The 24,703-nt window shown below is 46.9% G+C and overlaps 1 protein-coding gene across 3 annotated transcripts in view; it reads right to left on the bottom strand.

The window, feature by feature from the left end:
* The window catches only part of LOC139750447 (polypeptide N-acetylgalactosaminyltransferase 2-like), a 380,066-nt gene that overhangs the window by 252,155 nt on the left and 103,208 nt on the right, over positions 1–24,703 (bottom strand). For 2 of the 3 annotated variants that reach the window (XM_071665270.1, XM_071665260.1), the window contains one exon: positions 18,879–18,917. The exons of the other annotated variant lie outside the window; for it this stretch is intronic. In XM_071665270.1, the coding sequence (XP_071521371.1) occupies positions 18,879–18,917 (39 nt within the window). The remainder of the gene's footprint in view (positions 1–18,878; positions 18,918–24,703) is intronic. 3 annotated transcript variants of the gene reach the window in all.

The following is a 24,703-nucleotide window of genomic DNA, read 5'->3' on the forward strand; positions in this document are numbered from 1 at the left end:
CAGCCTTCAGGCCTACATAGCCCCCACAGCCTGGCTGGCCTGGTATACTTTGTTTGTTCTTGTCCGGTGCACTCCTGAACTTCTCTACCGTGCATCCCAGGCTGCTTCAGGTGGTAGATGGCAAGGTGCACAAGAGTCTTGAGCCTCAGATGTTTGAGGTGTTCTCTCTTTTCGAGCATATCGTACCTTAGGATTTCGGAGGAAGAAATTTACAGAGACCACCAGGATGTCGTTCCCTAGCGTTGGTTGGGTAACAGGTCTTCTAGGATTTTCCAAGTGTAGATAATGATATACCTCTCCCGTCTGCGTTACGGAGAGGATAGCCTCAGTGTTTTTAGTCGCTCCCAGTAATCTAGTTCCTCTACCACATTAACATGGGCCGCCCTGAAAGATCTCTGGACACTTTCTCAATCCGCAATGTCGTCCACCTTGTAGGGTGATGTTTGAATGCAGCCATACTCATTTCGCGAACGAATCAGTCCTTTGAAAAACACCAGTATTGGTTTTTCTTCCCTTACCTTGAAGGTCCGCAGGATCCAGCCTGCCATCCTTCTGCATGAGGCAACCGTTGTTTTGTTGTGATCGCTGAAGGTTAGGTCATCAGACATCATCGCTCCGAGGTCTTTTATATTCGTTCATCTGGTTTATGACAGCACCTGTATCTGTCTGGGATCCTGTGGTGTTTTTAATGTCTTCATTTTCCCCGCCAGTCGACTTGCTCGCTGCTTCTCAAACAACACCCGTCGACCTGCTTGTTGCCTCCCGAGCAACACTTGTCGACTTGCTTGATGCCTCTTAAAGAACACCTGTCGACCTGCTTGATGCCTCCCAAACAACGCCCGTCGACCTGCTTGTTGCCTCCCAAGCAACACTTGTCGACTTACTTGATGCCTCCAGAATTTCTGTCGACTTGCTTGATGCCTCTTAAAGAACACCTGTCGACCTGCTTGATGCCTCCCAAATAACACTCGTCGACTTGCTGCCTCTACGGTAGTTCTGGTGTACCTTCCTCTAAGTACTGCCTCAGCTGAGGCCTCTCCCATGCACAACCAGCCTCAACAAACGGTACACTCGGTCAAGCAGACAACTCCATCACCTTCAAACATAAGAGACCCCCGCCTCGAACCCCCGGCCTCCTCTGTGTGCCAGAAAGACCCAAATCAGCCATGAAATGCGGAGACTTCCCGCCTTTGCGCCACCTGTCCGGCACTGCACCAATTAGCTGATCACATCGGGGTAGTATAGCACGGTGTTGCACCATCATCGGAAAATCGGTTCCCGATAGCAGTACACGGACGGCAATCGCACCAAGGTATCCGATACCAATGCACTTCCGCTAAAAGTATTCCTATTTTATACACAGCCATTTGCAGTAATATGTTTCGGGGAGGTTTGGAGGGTAATGAAAGTGAAGAGGAACTGTCCATCACCCTGACGCCTTAATTATGAAGCTCGGAGTATATGTGAAAACATCTGACACAGGTAGAACTAGAAGTATATATTTATTTATTTATTTTGCTTTGTCGCTGTCTCCCGCGTTTGCGAGGTTGCGCAAGGAAACAGACGAAAAAAAAAAATGGCCCAACCCACCCCCATACACAATGTATATACATACACGTCCACACACGCAAATATACATACCTATACATCTCAATGTACACATATATATACACACACAGACACATACATATATACCCATGCACACAATTCACACTGCCTTTATTCATTCCCATCGCCACCTCGCCACACATGGAATACCATCCCCCTCCCCCCTCATGTGTGCGAGGTAGCACTAGGAAAAGACAACAAAGGCCCCATTCGTTCACACTCAGTCTCTAGCTGTCATGCAATAATGCCCGAAACCACAGCTCCCTTTCCACATCCAGGCCCCACACAACTTTCCATGGTTTACCCCAGACGCTTCACATGCCCTGATTCAATCCACTGACAGCATGTCAACCCCGGTATACCACATCGATCCAATTCACTCTATTTCTTGCCCTCCTTTCACCCTCCTGCATGTTCAGGCCCCGATCACACAAAATCTTTTTCACTCCATCTTTCCACCTCCAATTTGGTCTCCCACTTCTCCTCGTTCCCTCCACCTCCGACACATATACCCTCTTGGTCAATCTTTCCTCACTCATTCTCTCCATGTGCCCAAACCATTTCAAAACACCTACTTCTGCTCTCTCAGCCACGCTCTTTTTATTTCCACACATCTCTCTTACCCTTACATTACTTACTCGATCAAACCACCTCACACCATATATATATATATATATATATATATATATATATATATATATATATATATATATATATATATATATATATATATATATGGTGTTTCCCGCGTCAGCGAGGTAGCGCCAGGAAACAGACGAAGAATTGCCAATCCACTCATATACACATATGTATACATAAACGCCCGCATACGCACATATACATACATATACATATCAACATATACATACACATACGCTGACATTACATATTTACACATGTACATATTCATACTTGGTCGCCTTCATCCATTCCTGGCGCTACCCCGCCCCACAGGAAACAGCATCGCTACCCCCTGCTTCAGCGAGGTAGCGCCAGGAAAACAAACAAAATAGGCCACATTCGTTCACACTCAGTCTCCAGCTGTCAAATGCACTTTCGTGTAATGATCATACCATCATGGGAGATACAAGAATTAGATAGAAAACGTAGAAAGTCAGTTGATATGCAAGGAAGAGACGTAGGTAAGATGCCATTGGTAAACAAGTATTACCGGATGGTGGTGTTCGGGTCTGGCATCATGTATGTCATAAAATTTTTATTATGTGGACAGGAAAGGGAACTGTTTACAAATCCTGCCTACGACAAAGCTATCCAGTTTGTGAAGACCTTCACTAAAATTGATGTTAGAAATCTTTGTGTATTCAATAAGATAAAATTCATTATTTCTCGTGGTAAAGGAGTAACAATTACTAACTGAATTTGCGTTACTCCAGTCAATTCATTGGTCATAATTTGTAACATAATTTAAGAAAGCATTTGATTCTTGTCCTGTTCTTTTAATATGTGTATGTTACTTAAGTCTAACACAAGAGATCCTTACCAGTCTGCCCAACAAAAAGCATATTACAACTTTTACATGGGATTCTGTAAACAAGGCCAGGAGAATTTTCAGGTAAGTTTTTGATTATAATATTCTTTCTAGTATTGTTATTGCTGAAGGCTACATTTACATTAAAGGATTTAAGCAACCTGAGAAGTAATGTAAATTTATCACTAAAAGGGAGAACTAAAAGACTCTTGGTATCAAGGGGAGGTTTGGGATTTATCTCTATGGAATGAGATCTTTACTAACTTAAGAGATTATCAATTAAAGATCTAGGATACTTCAACTTGGAGTCAATAGAATATATCCTCTCAAACTCATCATCAATAAATTCAGGACTGCATACACGTAATGTCCTAGGGAACATCGACTGGAATTATGATTGTTTAACTTTGTCATGTTGAGCTAAGTAAGAATGAAAATAAGAACAAGTATTGGTGGGTTTTCTGTATATGCTAAACTTAAAAATATTTCTCTCCTTATGTATCATTCATTATAATTAGCTCAACATGACAGAGTTAAACTATCATTATTCCAGTTGATGTTCCTTAGGGCATTACGTATAAGCAGTCCGGAATTTACTGATGATGAGTTTGAGAAGATACATTCTATTGTATCCAAGTTAAAGTGTCCTAGATCTTTCATGAATAAATCTCTTAAGTTGGCAAAGAAATAATTTCAAAGAGGTAAACCTTAACTTTCCCTAAATACAAAGAATCTTTCAGTTCTACCTTTTAGTGATAATTTTACATTACTTCCCAGGTTGCTTAAATCCTTTAAGGTAAATGTAGCATTTCAGCAATAACAATACTATAAAGAATATCTTGATGAAAAGAAAAAACTCACCAGAAAATTTCCAGGATATGTTTACAGAATCCCCTGTAAAAGTTTTAATACTTTTCATGTTGGGCAGACTGGTAAGGATGTTTATGTTTGACTTAAGCAACAAATATATGGTTTAAGAACATGCTACAAATTATTACCATTGTATTGACTGGAGTAACGCAAATTCAGTTATCAATTGTAACTCCTTTACCACGAGACATATCACTGAATCTTCTATTATCGAATACACAGAGTTGTAACATCAATATTAGTGAAGGTCTATACAAATTAGATAGCTTTGTCGTTGGCAGAATTTGTGAACAGTTCCCTTTCCTGTCCACATAATAAAAATTCTATGACAGGCATGATGCCAGACCCGAACACTACCATCCGGTAACACTTGTTTACCAATGGCGTCTTACCTACGTCTCTTCCTTGCATATCAATTGACTGTTCTACGTCTTCTATCTCATTCTTGTATCTCCCCTAACGATGAGATCATTACACGAAAGTGCAGTTGGGAACTTATCGTGTTTCATTTTCCTCGCGCACCACAATGACCTTTTGCTATATATATATATATATATATATATATATATATATATATATATATATATATATATATATATATATATATATATATATATATATATACACTGTGGTTTTGGTGCATTACACATGACAGCTAGAGACTGTGTGTGAGCGGATGTGGCCTTTTTTCGTCTGTTTCCCGGCGCTACCTCGCTAACGTATGGCGAGGCGATGCTGTTTCCTGTGGGGCTGGGTGGCGCCAGAATGGATGAAGGCGGGTAAGTATATATATATATATATATATATATATATATATATATATATATATATATATATATATATATATATATATATATAACAGAGACAGCCTTAAGGGGGTGGTTTACTGTAGTACTCCCTGAACTCTACCAACGCCTAGGCTCGAACCGGAGTCCTCCAAGAGATGAAGTAATCTTCCACTGCAATGTAGTACATAACCTAACCTACTTCTTCCTAGCACTCATCTTGCTAGGCACAACCACTCAGCCTTGCTGGGCAAAGACCACTCAGCCTGCTAGGTTCCAGCTGAGTACTCAGCGCGCTAGGTTCCAGCAATGAGACTGCTTCGCTCTAGCACTTAGCTCGCAATGTTCCAGCACTCGGGTTGGGAACCAGGTTAGGTTAATGGTCAGGCCATCAAATGCAAGTGGTCGACTGTCGTGTTGTCCTGCTCAAGGGTCGTACCGTCATTACTCAAGGGTCGTACCGTCATTACTCAAGGGTCGTACCGTCATTACTCAAGGGTTGTATCGTCGTTGCTCTAGAGTCTTACCGTCGTACTCCACGGTCGTAACCTCGTGGCCGAGGGTCGTACTGTCGTGCTCTACGGTCGTACCGTCGTTGCTCAAGGGTCGCACCGTCATTGCTCAAAAGTCGTATCGTCATTGCTCAAGGGTCGTAACGTCATCGCTCAAAGGTCGTAACCTCGTGGTCGAGGGTCGTACTGTCGTGCTCCTCGGCCGTACCGTCATTGCTCAAGGGTCGTATCGCCATTGCTCAAAAGTCGTATCGTCATTGCTCAAGGGTCGTGCCGTCATTGCTCAAAGGTCGTACTGTTGACCTCCACGGTCGTAAACTCGTGGTTAAGGGTCGTACTGTCATCCCAAACACGTGAAAACAGAAATATTCTAACAACTGCAATAAAACGACGAACATAAATACGTATCAAAATAATAACGTGAACCAGTTTAAAAACATCACGTCTCATTAGCCATGAAACGTGTGAGAGAGAGAGAGAGAGAGAGAGAGAGAGAGAGAGAGAGAGAGAGAGAGAGAGAGAGAGAGAGGTCGTACGACACAACTAAACTGATGTCATATAAAATGAAACGACTGAAGCTGGTGGTTAGACACCTGAGTCGAGATGGCTCGACCCCTGCGTTGAGATGGCTCGACCCCTGCGTTGAGATGGCTCGACCCCTGCGTTGAGATGGCTCGACCCCTGCGTTGAGATGGCTCGACCCCTGAGTCGAAATGGCATGACTCCCTGTGTCAAGATGACTCAACCCCTGAGTTGGGGATGACTCGACCCCCTACGTCGGGATGGCCCGATCCCTTCACTTGGGACCCCTTTACTTGGTGTGACTCGAACACTGAGTCGTTAAGGTTTCGATCCCAGAGTCACAACGGCTCGACTCCTGATTCGAGAATAGCCCAACTCTTGAATTAGTTACGATGGTTCGTTCCCCTGAGTCAGAGAGCAGCTCGACCCCATGAGACGGGACAGTTCGACGCCAGGCAGGCGAGGTAAGGTAGTAACAGCGACCAAAATATATGGCAAGCATTGATTTGTTATATGTAGGGGGGGGTTTGGAGGGTCGGTTACACCCCGCTACTCCACCGGTCACCCATACGAGCCCCAGCGACGGCAAAATACCGGCTTCTGGTCCACAGAGACAAGCTACGAAAGACGCTAAAGGATTCTTACACTTTTCCACAGAACACACACACACTCACACACACACACACACACACACACACACACACAAGAACCGAAAACCCGTGTTCATAATAATCATATGAAGAGCAAAATAAATACAACTCTAGGATGAGGATACTTAAAACCGGTTTTTTTTTGTTTTTTGTTTTTTTGTGGGGGGGACTCCTCTTCACCCGACAGGAGCTTGGCCAGTGCGCCAAGGTTCCCAGCAGACGAGAACCTGATCTACCGAAGGTGTTGGTAGCGGCAGTCATCGTGGCATCACCTGCACCGTTATGTTGTGTGTAGATTTCACGATGATGTAACTCCCAAGGATCTTGGTCAGTTCTCCCTGCAACAGCTACGGTGGCTGGTCAAGTCTGGAACACCTGCAGTGCCTGGCCAAGTCTGGAACACCTTCGTAAAGTGACTGGCAAAGTCTGGATCACCTACTGGATCTGGGCAAGTCTGGGACACCTACAGCGCCTGGTCAAGAGTTTCCTAGGGTCACCTGCTGTAGAGTGGGACGTTAATACTGACCCTGGGTCAGTATTAACCTCATCTCTCACTCCAGCAGTGTTGCCCCGGGACACTCCACTCCACCTCTCACTCCAGCAGTGTTGCCCCGGGACACTCCACTCCACCTCTCACTCCAGCAGTGTTGCCCCGGGACACTCCACTCCACCTCTCACTCCAGCAGTGTTGCCCTGGGACACTCCACTCCACCTCTCACTCCAGCAGTGTTGCCCCGGGACACTCCACTCAACCTCTCACTCCAGCAGTGTTGCCCCGGGACACTCCACGCCACCTCTCACTCCAGCAGTGTTGCCCCGGGACACTCCACTCAACCTCTCACTCCAGCAGTGTTGACCCGGGACACTCCACTCCACCTCTCACTCCAGTACCACCACAATGCGGCAGATATAAAGATGACATAACCAACACACTGAGGGATCATAATGCCACAGTTAACACCATGACCAGTACACTTGTCTCCTGTATTAACATAACACTGGCAGATTCAACGATGTATCCCGTGGGCGTATGTATAGTACCATTTATTCTCATATTTTCCAAGAGTATTACGATGTAAGCAGTTTAGTTTCCAGTTATTAATTCAGTACGTTTTCAATGCATAAAAAAAAAATCATTAACTACTTCTATGCAAGAGATGCGCACTGGACACGAACAGAGCATTTTACAAAACGTGAAAGATATAGAATACATTTGTATCAGTTTTCGTTTACCACGTTCACCGCACTGTGTTGTAGATTACAGGATGAGGAGCTCCAGGCAAACAGACATGCCGTCGTCCCGGCGTAGATCACGTGGGGGGGAAAAAGAAAGTATCCTTACAGAGGCTGGAGCCTGGGCTGACCCGGACGACACGAGCGGCTCAAGAATGTTTGATCAGAGCCACCAGTTGTGGAGCAGGACGAGCGGCGACGCTCCATCATGCAGACACCACACACCAGCTTCTCTTAGAAGAGATGACCTCTACACCTGGGGGTCAGACAGGTCACCACCACCATCACCCAGCCACCTCCGAGGCCAGGAGGTCACCACCACTATTCGACAGTGACCTTTGAAGCCCAGGGAGAGTTACGACAGTCTCGTAACTCTCCGAGACTCTCGCAATTAATGTTTCATTCACTATGTTATGATGATCTCGAAACCCAGACTTCACTTCGTCGTGGTGAATGCCTGGTGATGGAGTCTTCGAGGGGTTTTTTTCTAAACCCCCCCCCCGCAGCCCAGGGTGGCCCCGAGCTGTTGGCTTGGGTCGTTAGTCGACCAAGCTGTTGGAAGCCGTAGCAGCAGCCTTCAGGCCCACACAGACCCCCACAGCCTGGCTGGTCTGGTGCACTCTGTAGGTCCTTGTTCAGTGCACTCTCAGACTTCACGGTGTCACTGATCCAGAAGTCATTACGATCATACAAAAGGAATTATCTCATCATGATCTTCCACACAGACGACACACTATTCTCATCAATGTGGCCAATTATCAATTAAAATGCCAACAAAATAAACAACCAACCTTGAGATATCAAAAATCGCAGCGAATGACAACCTGATGCGTGAACGAAGCAGACTCCCAGTGTGATACAGACTCAGCCAGGATGACAAGGAACCTCTGAAGTTACGAGTGATGAACGCATGAACAACGTCGACAACTGTACAGTGAATTGTACACACAAAAAAAAAGATCAACACAGGCGGAAGTTGCGTCCTCGACCAGCAGAGTCAACATATAACCAACAAAGGCAAGGATCAGTTACGGGACAAATAAAGTCCCAACCAATAATCAACAAACACAAGTATCGATTCCTATGAAAAGCGATTGAACAAATACTCAATAGATGCAGGTGTTGACAGCTGGGTCAACAAAGCCTCGAGTAATAACCTAAGTCGTGCCTCTTCTTATGTCTTGCTACAGCTCTCGAACATCCAACGTCATAACCCTCACTGAAAATCTTCCCTCACGATTCAGCTTCAAAAGCAGAGTCTCTTGTGTTTCATTCTTTATCCCAACCTCCAACTGAAGTGTGCACCACGTCTCGCGGACTTTTGTTTCCAATCTCTGACGTCAACTGGTGTGAGCAGTCTCCCGGCCACCATAAATTCCCCGCGTCCCACACGGCTCTCCCGTCTCTACAAACTTCATAGCATTCCACCGGCCCCGAGGCCCTGACATCCGCTCCTCCTCGAGTCTTCTCCGTGGGCCATTTCAGCGAATACCACAGATAGTTGAACTCCTCCCACAATGAACGGCGGACGGGTATGTAGCCCCGACGTTTTACATCATTAGTGACCCAGAACAAATTATTAACCACGCCACACACATCCCCCGAGCCGTCACGACCCAACACTCTGGATTTTGTTTCTCTCCTGGAATCCTTCTCATTCGGTCAATCGGCCACATTTCGTTCCGCAAGTGGCTCATCTGACCACACTCTTGTACACGTCTGCTCTCCTAACCTCACCTCCACCTCCTTCTCCTCCACCTCCGGCTGCTCTTCCTCTCTAACGGCACTGTAATAACGCTGACTGGGCGAACTTGCGATGACTGTCTCTTTATCTTCCTGGGGAACATGACTGTCTCTCATCAGGCGATGCTTCTGTCTCAGCTGTTGGTACAGCACACCGTACTGTGGCGGCACAGGAGGCACATAACAACCCCTCCTCCTCTGAGACTATCTCTTCCTCCTGTCTATGGCTCAGCTGCTCATATGAACCCACTCAGGCAAAGGGAAATATCGGGTGTAGAAAAACTCTCCTTCGCTCACTTATATTCAGTTTGCGTCTCATCCAGATATCTATAAAGTATGTTATGCGAGGGGGAAGCGTTCCTTTATCTCGAGGAAGGATAATAACATCAGTTTCTCCTCCGTCAGGCCTTACTGGTCTTTGGCCAAAAGTACCTATAAAACGTCTGCCTCTGTTATCTTTCCTTCGCATTTCCATTCCGACGATACTACCCCTGTCTCTCCCAGTGAAAGAGTAAGTCTTCCTGGCTCTCTTTCTCCTCTTCTAACTCCACCTTGGATGACTCTAACATACCCTGGCCCCCTGACGCGCCATTTCCTCATCCCACGCTCCTCCCTACGAATCTCTTTTCATTCAGACCAGAAGTACTTTTCTCACTGGACACAAGCGAGGTGTAGGGAGCAGATGGCTTCACTCCTGGTGCTTTGACGGGATATGACTGTGATCTTCCCCCCTCCTGATTGCTCGCCTTCTTCGGTTCAGCTCAATATCCAATATCTTCTTTTTTTCCGTGGAAACATACGTAGGTGCAGCCCAACCCAAAGAAGGGTGAGCGTTCTACCCTTTCTTAGATCCTTCTGTTTTCGCTTTTATCATGTCCAAAGTCTTCGAATCTCCCCTCCTTCAACTTCCGTATTTTCAAACATCTTGAATCTCACAGACTTTCCTCTGATCGTGCGTACAGTCGTCACAGAGGATAGATCCACTGTTGATATTCTTTTTCTACGTGACTTCCATCAGGCTATCCTCTCTGAGAGACTCCAGTAATCCTGTGTTGTAACCCTTGCTACACTGAGAGTTCTGGGAGGAGAGTGGCACCAGGGACTCGTCCCAGGACTCCCCTTCTCCTGGTGCTCTCCTTCGCTCACTTTGTTCTTCTACCTCCAGCGTCCCGTCCCCTATGGCTCGACTGCTTTCGTAACAACCGACTGATCAACCTCTCAATTCTTCCCTATCAATGGCGGTGTCCCTCTGGGTTCCTACCCTTTCCCTCTTTCCACCAACGACTTCCTTCCTGATGGAAATGAATCAAATTCTTTCATGCACGGACGAATGAACACCTGCATGTGTTCTTGCTTACATCCTGCATCATGACAACTCCCTCTATAACCTCAGAACTGGACAGGATTTCTCAGTAAGCCAAACGTAAACATCGTTATGTTCAACGTCTTTACAATCTAGCTTACTCTTCTGTTCAGTCTATAACCTCTCACAACCTTGCCATGTCCTCTCGTGGCTCTATAACCGCATCAACAACCTACTTGATGTCGTCGCAACATCTGATCCAACCTGAATACCTCACCTCATATCACACAGATAACTAAGGGTGCCTCTTGGAGGTTGGGAGTCCTGCAGATGTCGAAGGCTCTTTTACCAACTGGGCCGATTATACAAAGGATTTGATCGTCTTTTTATAAAGTGTTGTATGTGGGGCAGTTCCAGCTCTACATACTGAAAGACTCGAAGCTAAATCAGTCAGACTTATCAGCTCTCTCAGTTTAACCTTAAAACTTGGTACCACTTTCCCTACTCTGGTTTGATAGTTCTCTTTCTCTCTTCCACAGACATTTCCTCGTTAACCGCTCTCGAGAACCGGTTACCTCTGCGCCTCTGCGATGCGTTAGACTACATAACAGTCAGCCAGCCACTGCGTCACATAATTACAGTGTGGCCACTGGCAGTTCAAGGGTGGGCCGTTGTGATATCTGTTTCTTTCCCTACACCGCAAAGCTTTAGAACTCTGTATCTTTTTCGAAGTCATGTTTTATCCCAGCAGATATGACCTGACTCATCTTTGAAAGAAAGTCTATTACTTTCTAAGTCTTAATTAATTCTTCGTTTTTTTCTCTCTCATCTTCTCCATTTCTTTAGCCCTTTTTCATACTCTATCGCTGGAGCAGACAAATTATCTACAGACCCACAGGTTAACCTATAAAAAAAAAATTAAGTTAAATTTCGAAAAAAACATTCTCAAAAGAAAAGGGGAATCAAACGACGCACAAAGGATACACAGAGTTGAAACAGCAACAGACCACTGGTTCCTTCGAGGCTGCTTTGAAAAAGAGGAAGATGCCAGCAACTGACAGATCAGTGTGGAAAATGTTGAAAGGCATTAAGATAATTCGAAGAGAAAAACCTTGCAATCGGTAAGTATGATCAAAGAGGCGGGGAAGAATGTAAGACGTGGACTTGAAACGAAATGTCTGTCAAATCTGTTCTTAAACGTATTGGCAAAATATTTCACACGTAAACAATTCTATTAAAGAAAATGTATTTCTCTTTATTCCAGGTAAAAGTTCTGCCCATCAGTTTACATCCTCGATGCTGAGCTCTCTCCATTCTGTCTACGTCCTTTTTCAAGTCGGGTGACCAAAACTGAACACAATATTCAAGATGTGGACGAACCAGTAAATTCTAGAAAGTAAAGATGATTTCCCTACACTTAAATTCGAAAGCTGTAACTTGTGTATCCAAGATTCTTGTTGGCTCTTTCCACCGCTTCTGTTCACTTCTTACTTGGTTTTAGGTCACCAGAGAATATTACGCCCAAGTCTTTTCCCCTTGTTTACCTTTGGCACTTCAACAGAATTCACACTAAAGCTTAATTTGCCACTAAGGTGCCCTCTTCTATTAGTTTGTCTATGTCATTTTGAAGCGGCAGAAGCCTTCTACAAATGGAATGAGGTCGCTAGCGGAGTGCCCCAGGGTCCTGTTCTGGGGCCACTATTCTTCTTGATCTATGAGATCAACCTACAAGCATGTACGTGGACTCTTATACAAACATGTCTGCGGATGAGGCAAAGGTCATGAGGGAAGTAGAAGGCGTTGAGGAGGGCATCAACTGCCAAGGAGACATCAACAGACCCCCAAAGTTGGCTTGATATAAGGTAGATGAAGTTCATCGCGAGTAAATGTAAAGTAATGAGGATGGGTAGCTGGGAAAGAAGGCCTCGATATGATTGTCATATAGCAGCAAATATGCCACAGGAATCTGTGTGCAAGAAAGATTTCAGAGTCGACATCGACCCTATTCTATTGCCAGCGTCTTGCATTGGGAAAATGGTTAAGGAGAACATCTGCTTGCGGGCAAATATCAGAACTATATTCGGAAGTATATGGATAAGGAAATATTCAGCTAACTGTTCATATCCTGAATAAGGCCAAAACTAGAGTACCTTTCTCAAGTTTGGTCAAAGTACCTACAGAAGCACCAAGAAGGCCCAGAAAGGAGCAACAAAATTGGTAGCGAAATTACGAGAGGTGAGTTGCAAGGAAAGACTGAAGGCCTTAAATTTGCCTCTCTTCGGAGAAAGAAGACTGAGAGGTGACCTGATCACAAATTCAATGTTAAAGAAAAGAAAAAAAAAAAAAGACGCAGACAGTGAACAGATTTTTGAGTGGGGACAGAGTAAACGGACGACATAACATAAATGAAGCATGAAATTTGGTAAGAAAAATGGAACACAATGAACGAGACATGATAAATGCAAACGATCATACAGTAATTCAAAAAGCTGTATAATAGTTGAAAATGTTAAGGAGGCGGGGACCCACGAGTGTAGAACTCCCTCCCCGTTCTGTTTAATTAGTTCATTACAAATAAGCACACACACACACACACACACACACACACACACACACACACACACACACACACACACACACGGGAGCGCGCATGGGTACCTCTAGGCTCAAATGTGGAAGGGAAGGTTATGAAAGAAGAAGGTGAGGTACAATACAAGATGTCAAAAGCGGAAGAACTTCGAGGTGTGCAAGCAACAATTATATACGAGGCAGCACTCCAGCCAGCCAGCAGTTACAAGGACAAGAGAGCAGAGGACGAACACAGTAAGGGAAAGGAGGAGGAACAAGGACACTCTGAAAAGAATATTGTAGACGAGACAGGAAAAAGGTCTAAAAGTCTTCCTCAAATTCATCAGGAGTAAAGTGTCAGCTGAATAGCAGCTAATCAGGCTGGGACACTGGGAGGGAGGAGTTTTACAGAGATGATTTAAAGATACGAGAGGAGCTGAGTGGCAAGGTCTAAATTGTTCTCACAGTAGAAAACACTATACACCCCCCAACACCAGGGACAGAGAAGGGGGAAGGAGGCCTTACAGAGCACTGAGGATTTCTAGGAAAGATATGAATAGAATACTCAAGTGTCTTGTCTCATGCAAGGCTCATGGTCCTGGTGAAATGTCACTACATATGCTGAGGATGTGAGCAGATATACCAGACAACTCACATGAAATACTGTTCAAGACGTGGCTGGGAAAGGCAAACGGCCAAGGGAGTGGAAAAGGGAAAAACTTCATAACTAGATTATCTGTGGAAAAGGAGACCGGGAAGAGGCAATGGACTTCAGACCAGTCTGCCTAACGAACGAGGTCGTGAGAACACAAACAGCCCGGGTCCAGGAGGGAAAGTCAAGCGCGGTGAACCTTTGAGATTTCCACGAGAGAGTGAACTCTGCCATAGACACACGGGAAGGTTGAGTGGACTGTCTGTAGGTGGAATGCTAGAATGTATTTTGATACTGTGACGCTTGGGAGGCTGGCTGTATCACAAGGCAGGAATGAGAAAGAGACGCCTTCCATAACAAGAAATCATCTTAGTGGAAAGATCAAAGGACGTAAGGCGGAGAAGGCGTCTCGAAATGGGTTGAGATCACCAGTGAGGTGAAGCATGAAGATGATGCACTAAGTCACTTATGGTTTTTGGACTGGAAACAGACCAGATTCCAGAAAAAGACGAAACGACGGAGTGAGGGAAGAAAATGCTGTTGATAAGACTACCAGAGGCTACAGACGCGCCAAACGCAGCATCTGTGATAAAAGAAATCAGGAAAATCAGAGGAGACGAGCAAGACAGAAGGAAACGTCCAGTAATGGGTAAGTTCTATCCGTAGTTACGTTAGGCAGGAGGTTTACAGGTTGGCTCGGAAACTTAGTCAAAAGGAGGAATTCTGTAGGGTCTTCACACACACACACACACACACACACACACACACACACACACACAGCTGGCGTCAGACAAGGTTGGAATGTTGACCTTGTGTGTTTTATGGATCGGACCCTGAAACACTACGACGCACTCCTGAACCGCTGGACACCCAGACAGAGCACAGGGAATGACGGGAACATGAGAGGCACAGAGAAAAGATGGCAACGTTAACGAGGGGAAATGAGGTCCACAGAGACATGAGGGCATCTTTAACGAGGGGAAATGAGGTCCACAGAGACATGAGGGCAGCGTTAATGAAGGGATAGTTGTGCCACGGAGACATGATGACAACTTTAACAAGGAGAGATGTACGTCCAACACTCGAGGTGACACATGAACAAGTGTCCAGCTATACGTATATCACTTGAGGTGACACATGAACACAAGTGTCATGTCAGCCAGGCGGTACAGTACGGGGTGCTGGCTGGCTGGCTGGCTGGCTGGCTGGGGTGAAGGAGAGTTCCTGCAGTCGTCCTCAGGTCCGGAAAGACGGGACCAATCAATACATCCGTCCCCCCAACAGCGACGCAGGAGGCCATACTGAGCGTCCTCTGCTGCTGGCCAAGACAGGGGCCAGGTTGACGCAGGAGGCCATACTGAGCGTCCTCTGCTGCTGGCCAAGACAGGGGCCAGGTTGACGCAGGAGGCCATACTGAGCGTCCTCTGCTGCTGGCCAAGACAGGGGCCAGGCTGACGCAGGAGGCCATAGTGAGCGTTCTCTGGTGCTGGCCAAGAAAGGGGCCAGGCTGACGCAGGAGGCCATACTGAGCGTCCTCTGCTGCTGGCCAAGACAGGGGCCAGGCTGACGCAAGAGGCCATACTGAGCGTCCTCTATTGCTGGCCAAGACAGGGGCCAGGCTGACGCAGGAGGCCATACTGAGCGTCCTCTATTGCTGGCCAAGACAGGGGCCAGGCTGACGCAGGAGGCCATACTGAGCGTCCTCTGCTGCTGGCCAAGACAGGGGCCAGGTTGACGCAGGAGGCCATACTGAGTGTCCTCTGCTGCTGGCCAAGACAGGGGCCAGGTTGACGCAGGAGGCCATACTGAGCGTTCTCTGCTGCTGGCCAAGACAGGGGCCAGGCTGACGCAGGAGGCCATACTGAGCGTTCCTCTGCTGCTGGCCAAGACAGGGGCCAGGCTGACGCAGGAGGCCATACTGAGCGTTCTCTGGTGCTGGCTAAGCCAGTGTATTGACGACAACAACTAGGACGGTACAAGATGACCATAACGTCACAGTAACGTAACATGTACGTCACCCGAGTGGCGCCAACTGCATCAGTTAGCGCCATGGGTACGACGGCTCGACCCTAGAGCACGACGGCACGACACGTAGAGCTGCCGTCATAACGTCGTACTGAAGGGTCGTAGCGTCGTTTTGCAGGCGCGTAGCGTCATGCTGGAGGCTTGTAACGTCGTGTTGCAGTCATAACGTCGTGCTGAAGGGTCGTAGCGTCGTATTCAATGGTCGTATCGTCGTGGTCAAGGAGTTAAGCAAAACAAAGGTAGTGTCATCCATTACCACAGGATTCAACCTCATCATTCCCTCCAAACTTCCTCCTCCTCCTCCTCCTCCTCCTCCCCATCCCTGTCCTCACGGCCAATTTAACACCAGTCGTCCCGGACAGTGACTTGGTTAAAATCATTAACATGATGATGTGTGGGGGCTTGACTGGAGGGTCGTGTGGCCTTGTGAAGGGCGGGCGGCCGGCCACGCCAGCAGGAGTAGAAGGAGCTGGAGGGTGGTGTTCACTGATTACAACCCAGAAAGCGACTCTAGCATGTCTCTCAGAGAGAGAGAGAGAGAGAGAGAGAGAGAGAGAGAGAGAGAGAGAGAGAGAGAGAGAGAGAGGAGGTAACAGTTGTGACTTGGGAGGATGGCTCAGGTGAACGTGGTGGTGGAGTGGCTTGAACATACGTACAGCAGCAGCAGCAGCAGCAGCCGGGACGTCCTCACCTCACCTCACCTCCATAAGGTACGGGGGAACTGCTGACTGTTTACCTACACCGTCGTCTGGTGGTGTGGAGGGAACGGGTGACACAACACAGCGGCGGTACGTGGGGAATGGACCTTACCTTCCTGGGGTTGCAATGTTCCCACTCATCGGGGGAAGGAACCTACCACACGGGCCAACGAGCACCCTACCACACGGGCCAACGAGCACCCTACCACACGGGCCAACGAGCACCCTACCACACGGGCCAACGAGCGCCTTACCACACGGGCCAACGAGCGCCCTACCACACGGGCCAACGAGCGCCTTACCACACGGGCCAACGACGTCAGGACGAGACCGATGTTGATAACGTAATGAGGGTCTTTACTGATACCTACAAGGGCCGGGTCTTTGATGTTTACAGTCACCAAATCTTAGCTACAAGGCTTTCCATGTTTTTCTTTTCATTTTCATTTTTATAACGTAAATTATTGGCATTTATGTACATTAGAAACGTTGTAAGAGAAGGATCACTTTCTGTCGCGGTATGTTGCAAGGGGGAAATGAACTTGACACCAACTTATACAATTGTTAATAATCAGTCACGTGACGGACTCCCTGAAGTTCAGGCTCTGAGGTTCAGCTCCTCGTCAGGAGGATGGCTTCCAGATCCGCAGTCTGGAACTTAGTGAGATATCGAAGCTCAAAACCTCTCGTGTGTTGACATCCGTGGACGACTGGCCACAGATCAGCTGATGGGATGAATATCATCTGGGTGTGTGTGTGTGTGTGTGTGTGTGTGTGTGTGTGTGTGTGTGTGTGTGTGTGTGTGTGATCAGCTGATGGGCCATGAGAAGTCAGCTGATGCATCAACGTGTGTGTGATACACCAGCTGATGCTGCCAGCCACCACCAGCTCACAGTATGCACGTACCAGCTGATGATGACACCTGCAGTCATCATCAGCTGATGCACCAAACACATCAGCTGATGCAACAGCTGATCACCTGCCTGATCCAGCAGGTACACACGTGCCCCAGACATGATAAGGGTAAGGCGACGCCACACACCTGAGGAAGAGGTGGAAGGCGTGACGCGCGTGGACACCAGGGCTGGCTGGCAGGGGCGCCGCCAAAGACACGGCGGGACATGGGAAATATAAAATACAGTACGTAACCTCAAACTACTACAACATCATACAACAACAACCACTACAACTACAACAAGCAATGAAATTTTCATTATCCTACCAATATATATATATATATATATATATATATATATATATATATATATATATATATACATTGGAGATGATAATGCCATTTGCAGATGGTACTGATGATAACTGTGAGGGGTGATGATGAGTTGAGGATGATTGTGATGACCTCACATGCGACGGAACGACCCTTAAGGACGAGGGTGTACGACCCTTGGGTACGACAGTGCGACCCCTTGGGTACGACAGTACGACCCCTGGGTACGACAGTACGACCCCTGGGTACGACAGTGCGACCCCTTGGGTACGACAGTGCGACCCCTGGGTACGACAGTGCGACCCCTGGGTACGACAGTACGACCCCTGGGTACGACAGTGCGACCCCTTGGGTACGACAGTACGACCCCTGGGTACGACAGTGCGACCCCTGGGTACGACAGTACGACCCCTTGGGTACGACAGTGCGACCCCTGGGTACGACAGTGCGACCCCTGGGTACGACAGTGCGACCCCTGGGTACGACAGTACGACCCCTTGGGTACGACAGTGCGACCCCTGGGTACGACAGTGCGACCCCTGGGTACGACAGTACGACCCCTGGGTAAAGGTGTGGTGAAGTACCGAAGTCAACCCAGGTGGGAAGAACTCCACAAGGGCTCAACTACTTACACATAACAGAGCAAAACATTACTAATATGTTGAGGCCAATCTCATGACATCTGTACCAGGTGGTAACACTGGTGATGACGATGATGGTGGTGTGCAGGTGGTAACACTGGTGATGATGATGGTGGTGTGCAGGTGGTAACACTGGTGATGACGATGATGGTGGTGTGCAGGTGGTAACACTGGTGATGATGATGGTGGTGTGCAGGTGGTAACACTGGTGATGATGATGGTGGTGATGTGCAGGTGGTAACACTGGTGATGACGATGATGGTGGTGTGCAGGTGGTAACACTGGTGATGATGATGGTGGTGTGCAGGTGGTAACACTGGTGATGATAATGGTACAGAAGACGTGACCTACCATCGTGTGGTGGCCAGACATCCTGCTCCCGGCTGTGTTCTATGGGGCAAAGCAAACCAACATTAGAAGACACATTCACAAACCCAAACACACAGGTGTGTGTGTATATATATATATATATATATATATATATATATATATATAAAGCAATTGAGCATTTAATTCAATACACTTAAAGCAAGCGAGTAACAATTTAGCCATGTGAGACATTAATGAGTTGAGTAATGGAGCACAATCTTCCTCATACATTAACAAGAACTTCATTAACAGTGTAAATACACAGTGAAATACAACAGTAATTAGCATGAAATAATGATTATAGGTATTTAAACACTCTCGCACACATGGGATATCTTAAAACACAGCTGTAATGAAGCTAGTCCAAGATACTGCATTTCCCCCACAAGTTAATCTTATCTCACGACCCAACGACTGACACATACGTATTATGGGGCATCTAAAAACCTGACTACATCAAAAATAATGACATTCACCTTCATTTCTGATCATTGGGCATTTACTACTGTACTATGTTTCCTGAGGTGAACTTAAAACATATAGATTCAAAGGCTGATAATGGGCCAACTCAGGACTCCGATCAGGAGCAGGGAAATGGTGGAATCCTTTCGAATGAGAAGCTCCGAGATGAGGTTATATTCTTTTTTGTCCACTGACGTTGATACAACCCCGCCAAAATTGATATCACTTTCGGTGTAACTATATCTATGTGGGGCCCAGAAACAACCTTATATATATATATATATATATATATATATATATATATATATATATATATATATATATATATATATATATATATATTATTATATTTTATTATTATACTTTGTCGCTGATATATATATTTATATAAGCCGAAGGAGCGGGGGGCTGGAAATCCTCCCTCTTGTTTTTAATTTTCCAAAAGAAGGAACAGAGAAAGGGGCCAAGCGAGGATTTCCCTCAAAGGCTCAGTCCTCTGTTCTTAACGCTACCTCGCTAACGCGGGAGATGGCGAATAGTATAAATATATATATATATATATATATATATATATATATATATATATATATATATATATATATATATATATATTAGCTTTTCGCACCCTAGCAAGGCATCATCAGGAACAAACAAACAATGGCCTCGGTGCAATCTCTCGCTGTCATGTTTATTGTACAAATGCCCGAGACCAACACAAACATGCAAGCTCCACACACCACTGCACGGTTTACACTGACCGCTTCCTATGCCCTAGTTCAGCCCAGAGAGAACACGTACACTCTGTTTATACCACGACGATCTAATTCATTCTATCTTATGGACGCCTGTCACCCTCCTGAATGTTCAGGCCCCGATACCCCAAAGCCTCTTACATTTATTTCATCCTTACAACCTCCTTCTCGGGGTCTCCCTTTCCCCCCTTCCTCCCTCAACTTCTGACACGTAGATAATTCTAGTCGGTCTTTCTTCGCTCATCCTCTCCATATGTCCAAACCATCTCAGTACACCCCAATAAACTCTCGATCAGACTGACCTTATCACAACACCCCTTTCTTACCCTGTCAAGCGCAACTCACATCACTCATCGTCCTACGGCATTTCATATCCAACACGTCCACCCTCTTCCTTTCTTCTTCAGTAACGACCCAAGACTCACATACGTACACCACTGTCGGAATTACTGTACTTTCACACATACCCACACTATTCTTTGCCCTATCAGACAGTGAGGTCTACCTCCGCACTACCTTCCCCCGAGCCTGTGACTAAATTTTGACTCCCTGGCTCCATTTCCTGCCGTGGACAGCGGACACCTACATGGACGGATCCGCAGACGAATCACTGCACTGACGGATCTGCGGATCGACCACTGCACCGACGGATCGACCACTGCACCGAAGGATCTGGGAATCGATCACTGCACTGACGGATCGACCACTGCACTGATGGATCGACGACTGCATTGACGGATCACGGACGGACCACTGCACTGACGGATCCACGGACGGACCACTATACCCACGGATCCACTGATGGACCACGAAACTGACGGATGCACGGACGGACCACGGCATTGACGAATCCACGGACGGACCACTGAACTGGCGAATCCAAGGAGGGGCCACTACACAGACGGATCTATCGATAAGACGAAAATACTCAGATTTCTACCCACGACACACACACACACACACACACACACACACACACACACACACACACAAAGAGCCCCAGCTGTCGTCCCGGCAACCCATGCTATTGAAAAACCCGCCAACACGCCTGATACTCTCAAGCCAACTTCTAATGAGAAAAGAAAAGAAAAAACTAATTCGGATTCCGTGACGCCTTTGTCTCACTGTAGCAAACATGTATTTTCTGAAAGTCTACACACTCTCACGATTTACAAAAAACTAACAAAAAAAAAATAAACTTATAAATCTAGACACGTCATTAGACACAACTGTTCTATAATCTCACGTGATTATTAACTAATAAGAAACACGTTTACTAACAAAGCGCATGTAGTGTACGCAGATGGACCTGAAATAGTCAGAAAATTGCTACAAACTCTCACCAAATCTGATCAGTTCGTCAGTATCAGCCGCGGGACCTGATCTCTCTCTCTCTCTCTCTCTCTCTCTCTCTCTCTCTCTCTCTCTCTCTCTCTCTCTCTCTCTCTCTCTCTCTCTCTGATATACGGCCATGACAGTGATACCAACGCTGCGATATCAAAATTTTCCCTGACGACTGCTGCCGTCACAGACAGCCTCGGGAAGGATCCAGTGACCCGGTGGTTTTGGTAATTCCTCACAGGTGCGGGTGGCTGGAGAAGAAGGCAGGAATATAGTCCTTGATTGCTGGCTGGATGGACCAGTTGTAGGAGCTGCGGGGAAATTTTGGAGGTGGGTGTGTCGGGAAGGGTTCTTGGTAGTGGCGGCCTGGGGGTTGGGTGGGGACGAGCTGTAAAACTTGGAGAGTTTTTTCGGGAAGAGTTTGGTGAAGGGGTTCTGGGAGTGTTGGCAAGAGGAGCGAAGTGTAAAAGAAAGAAAGGAATTGAATACTCTGGCAGGGGTGTGCTGGAGGCTTCCTTGGGAGTGTTAACTGAAGCGACGGGTTCGTTGGCAGTGCAGAAGGGGAGGGTTGTTGGGGAGACCTCAGTGCTTAGGTGGTCATGAGAGGGTGAGGGACACACACAGGGAGTGAAAGAACTTCAGATCCGACCGAAGCTTTACACTGTAGCTTCTTTGTATTCCTTTGTGTTCATGTCTGAATACGTGGGCAAAATTCGACAATAGTCAGTTGAACAAGAGTTCAATAGGTCAGTCTTGATTACTGTAAAGAAAACATTATATATAAATATGCAGGCCTTTCTGGGCCCCATCCTATCGCCTAACCTCACGGTTCTGTCTCATTTCTTACCCTCACGGTTCTGTCCCCCACCGCCTATCCTCAGGATTGTGTCCTACCGCCTTGCCTCCAGGTTCTGTCCCCCATCGCCTATCCTCAGCTGAGACCCTGTCCTATCGCTGACCATCTGGGTTCTGTCCCCCATCGCCTATCCTCAGCTGAGACCCTGTCCTATCGCTGACCATCCGGGTTGTGTCCTCTCGATGACCCGTACTGGTCTTTCAGCATCTAATCTTATTCTCTCTCTAGCGCCAGTGGCCCCACTCTGCATACTTTCCCTTCCTCATTCCCAACAGTCGTTCATTTTATTACACTGGAAATATTTCCACTCTCATTTCCCGGGGCCCCGGAGCAGGGGAAGCACAACTCTGGTTCAATTCAGCCAACGCAATTTCTTTTAAGAATCCCGCTCGCTTACCGCGGCTTAATCTCAAGCCGCGGTACAGCCCCGCTGTAACCTGATACACGGTGCCATATCCTCAACACCTTCCCAGAAAACACCAGTAAATGAATATCGCAAAACATGACGTAATTATTTCACTTGTGATTAGCTATGCCATATCTAGAGAGACGAGGGTTTGATTCTCCTCCCTCGTGTGGAGTCGTGCTGCTGTAAAATAAATGTCTGGGAAAGCTTGTCTTCCACCTCCTCTCTCTCTCTCTCTCTCTCTCTCTCTCTCTCTCTCTCTCTCTCTCTCTCTCTCTCTCTCTCTCTCTCTCTCAACCAGAGTGGCAAAGTGAAAGTCTTCCGCCTCATTAGTAATCCTGTTATCATTCTCTCTCTCTCTCTCTCTCTCTCTCTCTCTCTCTCTCTCTCTCTCTCTCTCTCTCTCTCTCTCTCTCTCTCTCGAGGAACATTTCGTCCACTGGTTTCGAGCAGTGCCTGCCTGCGTGTGTGTCATACCCAGAAAAGCCTGGGCCCCGGGGGGTACACGGGCCTGGGCTGCTGGCAGCTTCTCATAGTTTCCTCCGTGTGGAGACCAGCCACACGAGCACTGACCGTTATGATGCCTCTTTCTGTACTTGGACAGACGACCAATGAACCCCACTCCTTCTGAAAGTAATTCCGCATTGTTGCTCTGAAACTTCACTTTTCCTTTCACCCGAGCTAACCATTATGGGTGGGGGCATGTTTTTGCCTGTTCTGTGTCGGCAAATATATCTGAACCTCATATTCAATTCCAACAGACATGGCCATAAAAACCGTGATTCCCCTACGAAGACCATCACTGATGTCTTCAGTGGCCACACTGATAGTATACTATGGCCCCCAAGTATCGAGAAAAAATAAAAAGAAATAGTTTAATGTGTTGTCTGAGCTGGGCTCGACCCCGAACCTCTCTCTCTCTCTCTCTCTCTCTCTCTCTCTCTCTCTCTCTCTCTCTCTCTCTCTCTCTCTCTCTCTCTCTCTCTCTCTCTCACACACACACACAACTCGGAATGAAGAGATAAGAACATTTCATCATGTTTGTTCTCATCATAAGGTTTCTCCTTCACAGTGTATCTTTCATTATATAAAAACAAATCAGTCCACAATAAGCTTATTTCAATCAGGTTCCTTGAACCGGTCTGGCTGGACTGGAGTGGTTACAACACCGCGGAAACAAGAATGCATAATGTGTGTGAATCCTTCCCACCCACGCGGTAAGATCCTGCAGCTAGAAATCCTACAAGTAAATCGGAGGATCCTACACCAACCGTGTTCATGTGATCCTTTCTTACGCTGCACAAACCCGTCCTGTGTTCCGTCGAATTTTTGATGAGCCACTGGGAAAGAATGCGACCAGGTCTTGCTGCTCTCCTGTTATGTGTCTTCATACGAGTTCCTGAACCCATGTGTTGCCCGTCACGTTCTGGGGAACCCAGTGAAACGCTGACCCCTTAAATACGATGAGTTGAACCCCTAGAGTGCGACGACTTGACCCCTTGAGTGAGACGACTTGACCCCTTGGGTGAGTCGACTTGACCCCTTGGGTGTGACGACTTGACCCCTTGGGTGTGACGACTTGACCCCTTGGGTGAGACAACTTGACCCCTTGAGTGAGACGACTTGACCCTTTGAGTGAGACGACCCCTTGGGTGAGATGACTTGACCCCTTGGGTGAGACGACTTGACCCCTTGAGTACGATGACTTGATTCCTTGAGTGCGACAACTTGGAACGCTTGAGGGCGATGACTTGATCCCTTGAGTACGACGACTTGAACCCTTGAATACAATGACTTCACCTTTTGAGTACGAGGGCTTGACCCCCATCGAGACGACGACTTAAACCCTTGAGTAACGATGGCTTGAACCCCAGTAAGTATAATGAACCACCTCCTGGTGTACGTACTCAACTGTGGTACCTGGCGCAGGCTTCCACGGTCTTGTAAACTGCCTACCCCTCAAGCCGAGGTTTGGATTAGTGCAGCTTGC

This window comes from Panulirus ornatus, chromosome 1 (genome assembly GCF_036320965.1).
Source record: "Panulirus ornatus isolate Po-2019 chromosome 1, ASM3632096v1, whole genome shotgun sequence".
NCBI lineage: Eukaryota > Metazoa > Arthropoda > Malacostraca > Decapoda > Palinuridae > Panulirus > Panulirus ornatus.